Genomic DNA, 14,210 nt, shown 5'->3' with positions numbered 1-14,210 from the left:
GTATGGGCACAGAGAAGCGCAAAAAGAGATCTGACCTCAATCAAACGGCCTATCACATCCACTTTGTGCTCTCACCCACTCAGATAATGACGGCAAACAGCTCAGACCAACAGGCCACCTCAACATTACACCACCACCAGATAAAGAGCAAAACCTTATTACTTAAGTATTATCTGCCCAGTGGAGATACACAAGAACAATTAAGGTCATTTTATAGTATAGATGTTTACAACCAGCATGTGTTGCAGTCACATGGAAAGACTTTGCTTAATTTTGTCCTTTTTGGGTTATTACAGAGCACTAAAAGGTTTGATTATTGTCTTTATTTAGTTTTAAATCTCAAAAATTGAGCACAAATAGTTAGATAGAAGAAAGGTCAGTTAGACTGTCAGCTTGTGAGCAGCAGATTAGAACAATAAGGTGTTTAGAGGGGAAACACAGCAGGGGGTGGTGGCTTTGGCATAATCCTGTTAAAGCATTTGTGTCATCGTCATTGACCTACAGGTAACGTCTGGCAATTAGCACAGGGCACAATCAGAGACCAACAGATTGGACACAGATTTAAAGATCTCTCACTATCCCTACCCTGGCTTGACCCTGCAAATCTGTCTGTCCCTTTGTCACCTCCATCACATATTCACTTCCTGCGTCCTTTGAATTTATATGCAGTTAAATGGCTGCTAATCTCCACATGCCTTCAGTCACCTGATTCAAACTTCCAACCGCCCTGCAGTAACACCTGTTGCCCTGCCCTTCTCAGTCACCTGACTCTCCACACCCACTCACCTCTTTTCAACTGCAGCTCACTGTGCATATCAGCTTTGATTCCCCAGAAATCAACCAGATTGCCATGTCATTCATGTTTTGGACTTTGTTCATGCCACCATGTGTCCTTCCTGTGTTTACCTAAAAGCCTTATCATAGTCATTTTCATTAAAATAACTTAATTGCCCCTGCCTGTCTGCACCCAGGTCGTCCTTCCCTGTTGCCTCCACTAGTACTTTTGATACCAACTAAAGAGCATTAAGTTAATTGCCTTCCTAGAAATGCCAGCCTTCTTGATTGGTTAAAAGCACAAGAGGTTAATCTTTCAAATGGGCTATCTAATGAGCACATACTGAAAACCTGTCAATGGTAATTATTTTACATCATTTTAAATCATCATTAGAAGCTAGAATAGTTTCTGCACAATCAAAACACTGAATGATCTAAATGATAAATTCACACTGAGAAAAAAAATACATACATTACAGTTTTAGCTCTCTTGTGTAGTGTAGCTAAAGTTTCTAATTGACATGTTGGATCTTATTTTTTTTACTTCATAAACAACCAGACCTGTAGACCAGAAATAAGTAGTTTTGTGTATTCGTTTTAAATGAGATGTCAGAAAGAGAAAGGACACAACTAGAAAGATCCCTTATATAATTTTTAAAGCTACTCGAAAAAAAAAAAAAAAAACATGAACACTGTAAACATCAGGTTCTGAGTGGCTGAGTCACAGCAAGGACAAGGCTTATTATAACACCCACTATATTCAACATCTTATCTTTACAGCAGACACGTGGGAAAAAAGGTCCACTGCCATTACAGTAACAGTCCTATTGACCTCTCTACAAACAATGGGCTTATATCTTGTTCAAAGTGAACACTACATAGCTGATTTGAATGACAAGGACACACCAAATGTGAAGTTTCCCACCACCTGCAGCAGGTCCTGGACAGGGAGGAGGGCAAGTATTGATTGAGCACCGTGTGTTGCTCTGGAGTCACCACAGCAGATGTCTTTCTTTGGCAGGTTCCACTGCCCTGTTTATTTTAAATTGCTCCATCATTCACTCGAGGTCAAAGGCCTGAGGATGGAGAGAGTGTTGTGAGCATGGGGAGAGAGAGCAGGGAAAGAGAAGAAGATGATTTTTCCTCTGGGCCAAAGGGCAGTGGGCCTAATGAGGAAGGAGAAGGGAGTCATGTGCTCTTACTTGTTCACCCAGAGTAACTGCTCATAGTTAAAGTTTAACTCCAGTTTTTAAATTCCTCTGCACTTCAGTTTAGTTCAGTTAACACACTTCACACATTCATATTCTGTCAACAGAGATAAATCTGACTCACTTTGAACTGGCATCAAACTCAGTTTATGTTCTGTAAAACAATGCAAAACCTGAGCTTTTATAAAAGTTCAGTTTTAGCATCATCTTATTTCTGTATCACTTAAATTCTGAGACACTGACACAAGCCTCAGATGAGCAGGTTAGGAACAGCAGAAATGTGAATCTTTCTGATCACCGTGCAGCAGGTCCTACAACCTACAGGGCTGCAACTGGTTCAACCTGCGGGATCATATCATAAATCTGTGTATCTCTTTCATACACTTGGCTCTGACACTACATCTACAGGAGCACTTGTTATATATCTGGTATAATTACTATTCACTTACAATGGATATAGAAACAAAAAAGTGAAAAAAAAGTGAGGAGTTGGAGCAAGCAGAATTGTATGTGAAATGTATTACCTAGGGAGAGATTTAAGAGGAACGTTTGGATTAATGACAATTGTATCTAGGTCCCTGTGTAGACAGTGGGTGCAGTGTTGAGGTGAGTGGTTATTCAAGGTTAATCACTGATGGCTCTGGACTCCTGTGCTGAGAATGCACAGACTACCATAGTCAACTTCACACTGAGAGCAGTTGCATTCCTGACCTACAGTTCAAAGAGTGCAAACACACACACACACACACACACACACACACACACACACACACACACACACACACACACACACACACACACACACACACACACACACACACACACACACGCCAAGATATGTAAAGCATATGTACTAATCGACAAGGGCAGTTGTTTGCTCTTTCATAGACATAAAATAACTGCTCTAATACTGCTTGCATATGACCTTTTACCAGGCTTATTTAATGAGTTGTGTGTGTCCCCTCCACCTCCAGACATAAACACTGTAGCAGCAGCAGCAGCAGCAGCAGCAGCAGCAGAAGTTGAAACACGGACACTCCTGTTTTAATTTCACACTCCAAAGCTGCAACAAAAACATGTGAAGCATCAGTGATCCAGCCTGCCCTCATCCTAGTGCAACTACCATGGCAAACTATAGTGGAATACATTATAATGACAGACAGATGATACCATATTATTTTGTTAATAATCACAATTTTCAAATACTGTGTTTTTCCTTTCTTTAGTCCAAATCTAAAGTTTTCAAAGCAGCGAGAGAGTCTTGTTTCCACTCTTACCGTGTCAAAGTTTTCGTTGACAAAATTCAAAGGTTAAATGAACATGAACTTTAGAACAGTAGAACACTGGGACAAGTCAACGATTCTCAATCAGTGTAGTATTTACTTTATAACAACATCAACACAAAATTAAATCAAACCTTCTTTGGTGAAATGCTCCCTTAAAAAAAACAATGCCTGAAATTCTATCATCCACAAAGGGTGACGGTCGTCTTCCCAAGACTGTGATCATTTAACAAAGATTGATTGACAGTTATTTAGAACAACAACTGGACAGGATATTTAAGTTGCACTAACATGTTCTACAAACACATCTGTACACATGTAAAGACTTGCAGATTGCTATTGTATGACTAAATATCAAACACTACTCCATGTGGTCTGACCTCTGCTAATGCACATACACAGAAGGTGAAGTGAAACACTAATTTCACTTACAACAGCATAGCTTGGCCCTTGATAACCTCTTAAGTAAACCAAAGGTCTGTGCAGGCACAATGGGTCTCGCTGTGGGATGTGGATGTGGGTTAAAATTACTCTCATTTAAAAGGATGAACTGAATTAACATCCCTGATAAAACAATTGCATAGGAGAAGTCCTTCCTGTTCTTGCCCATCTTTTTTTTTAATACCAGTTTTAACTCTTTGCTCCACTGAGGGACAAAATGTTCTATTGAAGCTCTCAGGGACAAAATGTTTTGTCACTCATGGGGAATTCCTGTAAAACCATGTGATGAGCAAACACTTTCTGGTACAGAGAGCTTCTTTTAACCAGGCAGGCTTAGAAGCAGCAGTGAATACCTCCTCTGTGAGGTTTTTTTCCTGTGTTTGGAGGCTGTTATTGGAAACCTTGGTCGCAGGCTCTAATTGTTTATTTTGTCCTCCCTTTTCTTTTACGGAGACCTTCACATGACAACACTGTTGGTATGACAGACAAAGCAGGCCTGAAATTCTACTGCAGTAAAACCTACTGCCAAGACGATGCATGAGTTACAAAAGCAAATTACTGTTGGGCTTGTAAGACAAAGCAGGACGCGTACAGTATTACAGCACTTTGGTTCATAGGCTTACTTAAAGGGGAAATCTACAGATTTTACACATGAAGGCACACACACACACACACGCACGCACACACACACACACACACACATAGCAGCCCTGTCTCTTACAAATCCCATTTCCAAACACCTAGCTTTGAGTTTTGACAGATATGTATTGTTGTCCAGATTGTGTTTATTATTAAATGAATGAGGAAATGTTAACTCATGTATCTAATGTGTCACACAACACTGATGCTGAACAGATCTGTAAAATATTCCCAGTATATTTCCAGTGTGCTTTTGCTGACTAAAGCTAACCACACACAGGACTGAGAGGATGGAAACTCCAGTCTCTGATGTCAAAGTCTTGCACTTTGTACACATAGCAGCCACACTAAACAACGCACTACAACTCACATGTAGTTCAAAAACGTTGCACCTCCTTCACTAGAAAAATACTTTCCCTGTGAAGACAAGCCAGACAGCAATTATTTTTCCTGTAACTGGTAAATCAAATTAGCAGGATATGACAGGCTAATTGAACAGACTGGTAAACAGTTGCATATGTTGTGGCTGTGTGAGAGCTTTTTAACATCTTAAAAAAAGGAACAGCGATGATAGGATCTAGGTTATCTTGTTTTAGGATGGACAAACAGTTGGCATGGAGTTTGATGGCATTGACGGCATCACCTACTGAAATATCTGCACATGGTTTCAGTTAATTAATAAAACATCGTTAAGTGCAGGTCTTTATTGGGAGGTGAACTCTGGTGTTGGGTGTGTTACATGCCCATGTACCACCCTGACCCTGATATCCAACCCCTTATTTTCCATCTCATTGCATATAGGGCACACTACCACACCGAGCTGACCCCGAACATTGGCAGTGTATGTAAATGAATCGTCCAGAATGGGTGTAATTACTTAGGAACACTGTGACTGTATCAACTTTTCTTCACTTGACATTTCTTTTTTGGTCTGTCTCACACAGGTCCAACAACCTTACAGACCAGCAGTACTAATCCAACCTTTAAAATGTACATGCACCATTCAGGAGCCACATAGTTCACCCAGATCTTTGGCACACTCACCTGTGAGTGTGAGCAGCAGGTGTGAAAAGAAGCTGGTGGTGTATCATATAACCTTTTGACAAGTTGCTCAACAACAACAGGCCCTCCCTGTTATTATAGGGTCAACAATGTTGTAGGAAGTATTAAGGATTAGAGTGGAGAACACGAGCGTGATTACCATGCGCTCGCTGTGTGTGCCGACCTGAGACCCCCCCCCCCCCCTCTTTGTCCAGTGTTGGGGTTAACTCCCCTTTGCTCCCAGGCTGGCCAGGGGTCAAGGGAGAAACAGGCAGGCAGCCATGCAGCCAGGCATTCTTTCTGTGTGTGTGTGTGTGTGTGTGTGTGTGTGTGTGTGTGTGTGTGTGTGTGTGTGTGTGTGTGTGTGTGTATGTGTGTGCCTGCAGCCCACTATGTGCTCTTTGACTCCTCCGGCCTTATAAGGCATCCAGCACCATGGCAACGGCAAGGCTTGAATAGCAGTGTCAAATCCCTGAGCACACAGACACACGCTCACTCTCCCTAAAGGAGGGAGCCAGGCAGAGACACAGCGAGGGGACTGATCGGAGCAGGAGAGGAGCCTATCTCTGGGCTGCTCTCCACTGCAGCGTCTGGCTTTCACTAAAAGGTCTGTGACTGCGTTTTTCCGGCGCTGGTTTGCCTAATTTATTCCTGCCCTGGCCAGAAGAAAGAAAAAGAAAAAAAAAAAAAAAAGGACGTGCAGAATAGTAAAGAGTGCAACAGTACACTGTGACTCGCTGACAGGGAATGCAGAGAGGTTCTGGCCTCTGCTGTTACTGCTGGATGGACAAGCACTGACAAAACAAGAGAAAAGAGAAGAGAGGAGGTGCAGCTACGACTAAGGAGATTTCTCAACTGTGCTTTTGTTTGGCGTGTTGTTTTTTTTTTTGTCTGACATTTGAGCCTCTGACATCATAGACTCGCCACAAGAAAACATCATTTCACCATTGACAAGAGAAAAGAGGGACTTTTTAGATGAACTTTGCTCCAGTGGAAACTATTTTCTAGAAGTAAACAGACTCTACTACTCTCTCACTGCTCTTTTTGTTTTAATATCAAATGTGGATCTTTTCTGATTATTTACAGTGTCACAAAAATGTTCTCAAGCCAGAAAATGACTATATAACTATACTATATATCTGAAGTGGCACTATGGTCACCTTCTCTCTCTTTTTTTTCTACTGGGATATGTGAATGAGCATTTCCAAAGCAAAATCTCTTATTTTTCCTCCTCATCACTATCACCTCGGTTTCAGTAACAGCCTAGACAAGTCAAGAGTGAGTCTGGGCTAGAACAGCCTCAGATGAGCAGATAACACCTCTGCAGGAACTGGTTGGACTAGTTTATAAGTTGGAGGAGAGGGCAGGGCAGTTTAACCCTGCCTGAAGGAGAACTGTTTTAATTTCCTCCCACTTGCTTGTCCTTTTGGGAGAAAGTCGTGCACTGTGAGAGGGGTTGAGCTGTTTCATTTGGAGAACCACTCTTGTTTCGCCCCTCGCCACAATGCTTAAGGATAGGTGAGGTGTTTTTCTTTTTTTTTTCACTTCTTCCAGGGGGGCTGTCGGAGTGAGAGAAAGTGAGAGGGAGGGAGAAAGAAAGAGGGAGTCAAAGTGTAATTTATTGTTTCCTGTGAAAAGAGCAAGGCTGCACCCTTTTTCTCCTGCCTGAACTCTGAACCGCTCAATGTGTGTCTGAAGTTTTCTCAGACCTCAGGAGGCATTGATCAGAGGTCACATCAGAAAACAGAGGGGTGAAAGACAAGAAGAGAAAGAGCAGAGGGATTAAACAAGAGAGAGAACAGCACGGGGGAAGACCTCCAGGTCAGTCTAAGCAGACGGCAAAGGGGAGAAAGGTCAACACAGGGGAGCCCCGGACAACTTTTTATCAGACTTTTAGGTCTTTTTGGACAGAACCAGTCTTGATAACAAACAGGGAGTCACAGCCTTTCAGTCTGGAATCAGTTTTTAGACTTTGAGGGTAGTTGGAAGCTGGGGGACAGGGCCGGTCTGTGTATGATCCACTCACAGGACTGCCTGTCTTAGAGAATATGGCCATGGTGAGCGGGGGATGGGGAAACCCCAACAGGGACACGAACGGACTCGGGGAGAAGGCTTACCTGAAAAGGGAGGAAGAGGAAGGATCGCCCCAGGCTGGAAGCAGCGATGTGGACGTCGGGGACGAGGACAAGGCCTGTGTGGTGGACTGTGTGGTGTGCGGGGACAAGTCCAGCGGGAAGCACTATGGCGTGTTCACCTGTGAGGGCTGCAAGAGCTTCTTCAAGCGGAGCATCAGGCGAAACCTCAGCTATTCCTGCAGGTAGGGGCAGCTGGGAGATGCACATTCATGCCTTATTGTCTTCATAGTATAAACAATAGATACAGAGATAAAGAAGGCATGCCTCATTAACTCTACCACACTATAATGTAGTTATTGTATCTATTAGCAACCATAACCGTAATATAATAATATAAATTATGTTTTTATAGAAAAAGTTGACAAATACTGTACAAATGTGCATTAACACACACAGCTCCACACAACCGTAATAAAGCAGGGTTTATTAAATAATTAATTCAATTATTTCTTGTAAATGCTAAATATTCGATTAGCTGTTGTACACCCAAACGTGAAAGAAACAGCAGATGAAGTTGTTCCAACCTTGGATAAGTGACACAAACAGCCCTAGGGGTAAAAAAAAAAATCCCCAGAAACGAAAGCCCTGAAGGTCAACCAGGTGAGGATGGATTTTCTCAGAAGGTCAACACTCATTATTTGCATTATTCTTCACCACAGGAACAAAAAGTTACAACTCAATTCTCTGCTCTTGCCCATGGAGCTCTCAGCTTATTTCTTCCACATAATACTGCACTAATTCTGAATGGAAGGTGTTTTGTTTTTTTTTGTTTTTTTTTGTTTTTTTTGGTCAGGTAGTCATGGGGCTCTTAATAAAATGCTGACAGACCTCGTCCTGCCGTAAAAAGCAGCACAAGGACGTGTAGGGCTGATGATTTACTAAGGTCACGGCCTTGATAGCTTTTCAGCCACGCCATCTCACACAGTTCACTCATTATAGGGGTCACTAAGGGGAGAGAGGGAGGGAGAGAAAAGAAAATGCAAACTAAACTTCCTCTCTGGAAGTATTTAAAGCTCCGGAAGCAACTTCCAGGTTAATGTCATCAAATATTAGTGCAAATCATATGTTTTTCACTCTTCAGTCTAAGTGTTTTCTCATTTGTTCCCTTTGTGCAGATCAAATCGAGAATGCCAAATCGACCAGCATCATCGCAACCAGTGCCAATACTGTCGTTTGAAGAAATGTTTCCGTGTTGGGATGCGCAAAGAAGGTACCAAGACTCTGCTGTCAATGTACACTGAGGGGTTAAGAAGTTTTTTTTTTTTTTTTCAGAATTAGTAGCCACATGACTGAGTTTTACCTTGCCAGAGGGGCCAGAAAAGAGAGAAACATGTTGCAGGAGCATCTGAAATTACTGATGTACTTTAGATTTGATGATGGTGGAAGTGCCTGTACTTTAATATGAATTTGTTTATCTTAAGAATAGATTCAGTGACATTGTGCAGCATAAAGGGGACTGAGAGAGATGATCACCTGCTGCTGTAGTTCCCCTGAGCTCTAGAGCTTTTCAGTGGCTTTCAGGGATCTGTTTTGTTTTACAGCCACATCGCTGCAAAAATCTTCTCAAAATCCAATGGACACTACCTGCTCAGCAACTAATACCACACAGACAAAAGCATCATTTGTATGGGAAACAGTATTCCCTATGGTCCCCTGGTAATATAACCAACGCTTCTGGAAGGGATTTTATTTACATATCCTATAATAGACCTGGATATTCTGCAGGGTGACGCCGCTAATAAGCTCAATCCTTTCAAATCCAAACTCAAACCTCAAACACATGTTGAAATCATTCACTACTGGGTACACCTTCCCTGAAGACATCCTTGTCTCTGATGTCCATCATGAATAAACCTCCACAAATCCGCTCAGAAATTACAGACTAAAAGACAGTTCAGAACTCACTTGAGAATAATCGCAGTTTAAAGTTTCCTTTGGTGTCACAGGGATCCATGGGTAGTTGTTTTGTCCATCAGTGACAGGAACTGCTAACAGCTAATTTGGCTAAAGTCAGTTTGCCAACAGGTGAATCAGGGCCTCAGAAACAGAAACAGGCTGAAACCAGGGCTCAAAAGAGATGGATACATTGGCAACTGTTTCCCCACAGGTTCACATATCATTAATAGGGATAGTTGATCATATCAACTTGAAAAGTGACAAAGCTGTGTCAGTGTTGTGTTTAGGATTGTTGCACTGCCCCCAAGTGGTCGCAAAACTAACAAAAACTCAGTGACTGCAGATATAAGCTGATAAAAAAGTATAAACAATGTAAACAGTTTTATAAATATATCTGTCAAATACATATAATGGTATGAAAACACTACCTAATTTAATGGAGTAGACATACTGCATAAAACAGTTTAAAATTGAAGTCAGGTTAAGTAAAACTACTTGTGCATGTACATTTCAGTTGCTTTCCAACACTTAACGACTCCTTTACATACCAATAAGCATAAGAACAAATACTCAGAAACATGCACACACACACACACACACACACACACACACACACACACGAATACCTCAGAATTCACAGAGGAAGGCCTGAATTCACGAGAAACTGGCGTGACACTTGCCAGTTATCCTCCAACCACAATATTTATACTGTCAACTAAAACGTGTTTTCACCTCAGTGCTTGGCTCCCTGCAGCCGTTGGCTTCAGTGATGAGTCAAACAACGGCAGGTTGACCAGTTTGCACAAAACACAGTACGCTGTGTTGGAAATGCAATAAAATCAATTAATTACTAATTGTCTATTTTCTTCATGGTTAGTAAATATGTGTAAAGATTTTTATTTCAGTTAGTGGAGCCCTAATTATCACGTAATGTTTTAATTCACTGTCATAATAAATATTAAGTCAGTTGACAGTCTGAAGTCTGTAATAGTAATCTTGTATAATATAACCCCAGTTTCAGACTGTGTCAGCAGAGACCACACTCTCTCCCATGGATAATGTGTATTGAGGTCACACGCTCTCCCAGTGATTATATAAAGAAAATATTGACAATGCCACAAATGGTCTTTCTATTTTAAAATAAATTGACTTCTGCAACATCCTTCTGCCTTTGGGGTTCTGATCTTATTAGTAAGTCTAGCTTTGTAATGGTGCAGCAGTACAGTAAAGTGTAAGAAACATCTACAGTTTTTTCAGTCAGTGTATGTGATTCTCATTCATTTGTGTTTCTTCCCTCTTTCTTGCAGCTGTCCAGCGGGGTCGGATTCCTCCCTCTCACTCAGGTATCAGCCCAAACTCCCTGGCAGGAGGGACTGGAGGTGCAGCACCAGGTCACATTGGGGCAGATTATTTCAACGGGCAACCAGTTTCAGAGCTCATCTCCCAGCTCCTCCGGGCTGAGCCGTACCCCAGCAGCCGTTATGGGGCCCCCTACAGTCAGGCACAGATGCAGGCGTCTGCAAGCGGAGCCTCTGTCATGGGTATCGACAGCATCTGTGAGCTGGCTGCTCGGCTGCTCTTCAGCACTATAGAGTGGGCCAGAAACATCCCATACTTCCCAGAACTCCCAGTTTCAGAGCAGGTCAGTGAGACATGTAGAGTTTCAGCCTCAATATTAAACCTCCGCTCCAATGTCATACCCAATAATTGTAATTTTTTTTATAATCCACAATGAAATTTATTTAAAGTGATGAAGTGATAAAATACAAAATGATCTACTAAACAATCATCAGGGTTACCTTTAATTTAAAGTACACAATTTCTCTGGGTTGAAAAACGTGACTAAATTCAAAATGTACAACTTGAAATTCAAAGTAGTTTTTTTATAAAGTAGCACCAAATATAAACAATATAAAGAATATAAAGATGTGCTAATTCACCCTCAGTGTGTCAGTGTGTGTGTGAACACACACATACCCCTTTACTTTGAAAAAAACTACACAGGTAAAACTAATTAGTGTGATTTTTGGATTTGTGAGCCTTTTTTTCTGAGAATAGTTTAGTGGTTTGAAGACATCTGAAAAAGATTAGTATGATTTTGCTCATCCTCCTCCATGTCTGTTTAATCACCTCATGATGCGTCAGATTTGCAACCTACAGGAGGCTCAGTTTCACAGCAGGCATTCTGACACGTCACCGCAGGAAAAGCACAGGTATAAATAATAAAAGCCCACTGTCACGCTAGTATCATCTGTGCTTTTCCTGCTGTAACAAGTCAAACTCTTCACTGTGGCAAAGGCCTGTTGGGACCAACTTCTCTAATTTCCACTACCTCCCACAGGTGGCGCTGCTGAGACTCAGCTGGAGCGAGCTGTTCATTCTGAACGCAGCTCAGTCTGCTCTGCCTCTGCAGATGGCTCCTCTCCTGGCAGCAGCTGGGTTTCACTCGTCCCCCATGTCGGCCGAACGCGTGGTGTCCTTCATGGACCAGGTCAGAGTTTTCCAGGATCAGGTGGACAAGCTGAACAGGCTGCAGGTGGACTCAGCTGAGTACAGCTGCCTCAAAGCCATTGCACTCTTTTCACCTGGTGAGTTAGGCCTTACGCAAGGTTATCTGTAACTGCATATCTTTACTGTAAACTGACCCCAAGTGTCTTCAGAGAAAACCAAAACAAAACCGTCTGTGTGACAGACAAGGGTTTAAGTTTCTGAGCCAGCAGACTTGAAAGTGGGACTAATAAAGAAGAGAACTTCCTTTAAAGGAATCATTTAACTTGTGCTCATTATCTTTTTTTTGGTTTGTTTTTTTGCCAAGAATTACATGCTCATGAAATATGAAACTGCAGCCAGAGGAGAAAACAGCTAATCTGACACAGGATTAAAGAAAGGAGTGTAAAACAGAAAATAGGCAATAGCACAATAGCAGAGCCACAGAAAAATGAAAAAGGTGATAACATTTTTTTTTTTTTTTGCCTTATAGATGCGTGTGGTCTGACAGACCCAGCCCACGTGGAGTCCCTGCAGGAGAAGGCCCAGGTTGCTCTGGCAGAGTACGAGAGGTTGCAATACCCCAGCCAGCCTCAGCGCTTTGGCCGTTTACTGCTGCGTCTCCCCGCGCTGCGTGCCGTGCCAGCCAACCTCATCTCCCAGCTCTTCTTCATGCGGCTGGTGGGCAAAACGCCCATTGAGACGCTGATCCGAGACATGCAGCTGTCGGGGAGCTCGATCGGTTGGCCCTACGCGCAGGGACAGTGATGTCTGCTGAGTCCAGAGTGAGACAGACTGAGATCAGATGCAGAGGAACAGAGCTCAGATTACACACACGTATTAACATATATCAAGTACAAACTGGGATCTCATGAGTTTAAGCTCCTGTTTGGAAGTTTTTCCTACATTAACTCTGTAAAGTTTGGTGGTAGTCACACCAAAGCTGCTGTCAGGGAAACTTAAATATGTGATTGTCTTTATATAAATGTTTGCAGCACTTGTCAGTTTTTTTCTGACTTCCATCTGATCTCTCTCCATCTTATCCTGGACACAAAAAAAAAACTAAACAAAACAAAAGTTAAAAAGCAGACGTTAACATGAGGCCATGTGCCTGTACTACCTCCTCCCATATTTCCCCCCAATGTGACTGAGTTTGAGCCCAGGCTATGTGTGTACAATTATTCCCCAAAGTGTCTGTATAGCATTAAAACTAAGAAGAGGCATGGACATGTATATTGTACGAGAAATATTTTGTATATTATACATTTTAGAGAACGATTTGACATTTGGGGTGTTAATGCTTAGTCACTTTCTTGCAGAGTTAGATGATAAGACTGTTATATGTCTGTAGGTTATGTTTGGGAGCTTAGCTTAGCATAAAGACTATTAACAGAGAAACAGCCTGACTCAGTCCAGTGGTAACCAAAGCCACCTGCCAACAACTCCAAAGCTTGTTGCTTACGTGCTTTATCATTGCTGTTCCATCTGTGTAAAAATCAGGTTATAAAAGTAACAATTTATCATTTTAGAGGGGGCTTATGTTGGACTGGCTCAGAGATGTTGCCACAAAACCAGTGGCAACTCCCAGTAACTTACTGGCTAAATAGTAAGTTAACCAGTCTGGCACATAACCCCTGTAAACCAGTAAAGTGTTTTTGTGAGAGATATAACGTTTCTATTTCCTGTTACAAGTCTTTATGCTAAACCAGGCTTCCCAGCTGCTTGGTCCAACCTCATCTTGACTGTGCGATTTCCCCTAATGATGGCCTATTCCCTCAATATAGTACATTATACAATAATGTTCTCACAGTAGGATCGACAGGATTAAAGGTCAATCTACTCAAACACACGCTGGCGCCTCAGACAGTCACATCCCTGTTTAACACTATTACCTCATCTTTTATACATCAAAGATTGTAAAGTAAACTATTCATGTGTTGAAGTACCATTGTCACAGCAACCATACGCAGAATACTCCCTGAAAGTTTTGACTTAAGAATATAAAGTTAAATAAAGTTTGACTGATCATTTATAGAAAGCTACAGCGTCAAGCGACTCTTGCTTTTCTGATTAATCGCTACAAACTATAGTTTCTTTTGCTTTTATAAAGATAGAGGTAGCTCATTAGGATTTTTATCACATTTTTGACCCCCCTCAAAAGCATGGTCTAATGGACAGAGGTCATTTCTCATCATTTTTAAATTTATTGGTACACTGTGTGTTGAGGTGTAAAGGTTTTGGTGTTTATGTACTGAGATAAAATATATTATATAGTTCATGAGAATTAGTGCCATGAACTGCAGCTC

The 14,210-nt window shown here is 41.8% G+C and overlaps 1 protein-coding gene across 1 annotated transcript; it reads left to right on the top strand.

Moving 5' to 3' along the window:
• The first annotated feature begins 5,854 nt into the window (after window positions 1-5,854).
• Window positions 5,855-13,942, top strand: nr2f6b (nuclear receptor subfamily 2, group F, member 6b). The gene is made up of 5 exons (XM_026323369.2): window positions 5,855-7,703; window positions 8,637-8,731; window positions 10,725-11,059; window positions 11,759-12,005; window positions 12,398-13,942. The coding sequence occupies exons 1-5, from the start codon at window positions 7,435-7,437 to the stop codon at window positions 12,670-12,672; spliced, it is 1,221 nt and encodes a 406-aa protein (XP_026179154.1). The 5' UTR covers window positions 5,855-7,434; the 3' UTR covers window positions 12,673-13,942.
• The last annotated feature ends 268 nt before the right edge of the window (window positions 13,943-14,210 follow it).

This window comes from Mastacembelus armatus, chromosome 4 (genome assembly GCF_900324485.2).
Source record: "Mastacembelus armatus chromosome 4, fMasArm1.2, whole genome shotgun sequence".
Classification (NCBI taxonomy): domain Eukaryota; kingdom Metazoa; phylum Chordata; class Actinopteri; order Synbranchiformes; family Mastacembelidae; genus Mastacembelus; species Mastacembelus armatus.
Note: the sequence above shows the minus strand (reverse complement) of the source record. Positions and strands in the feature narration are given on the sequence as shown.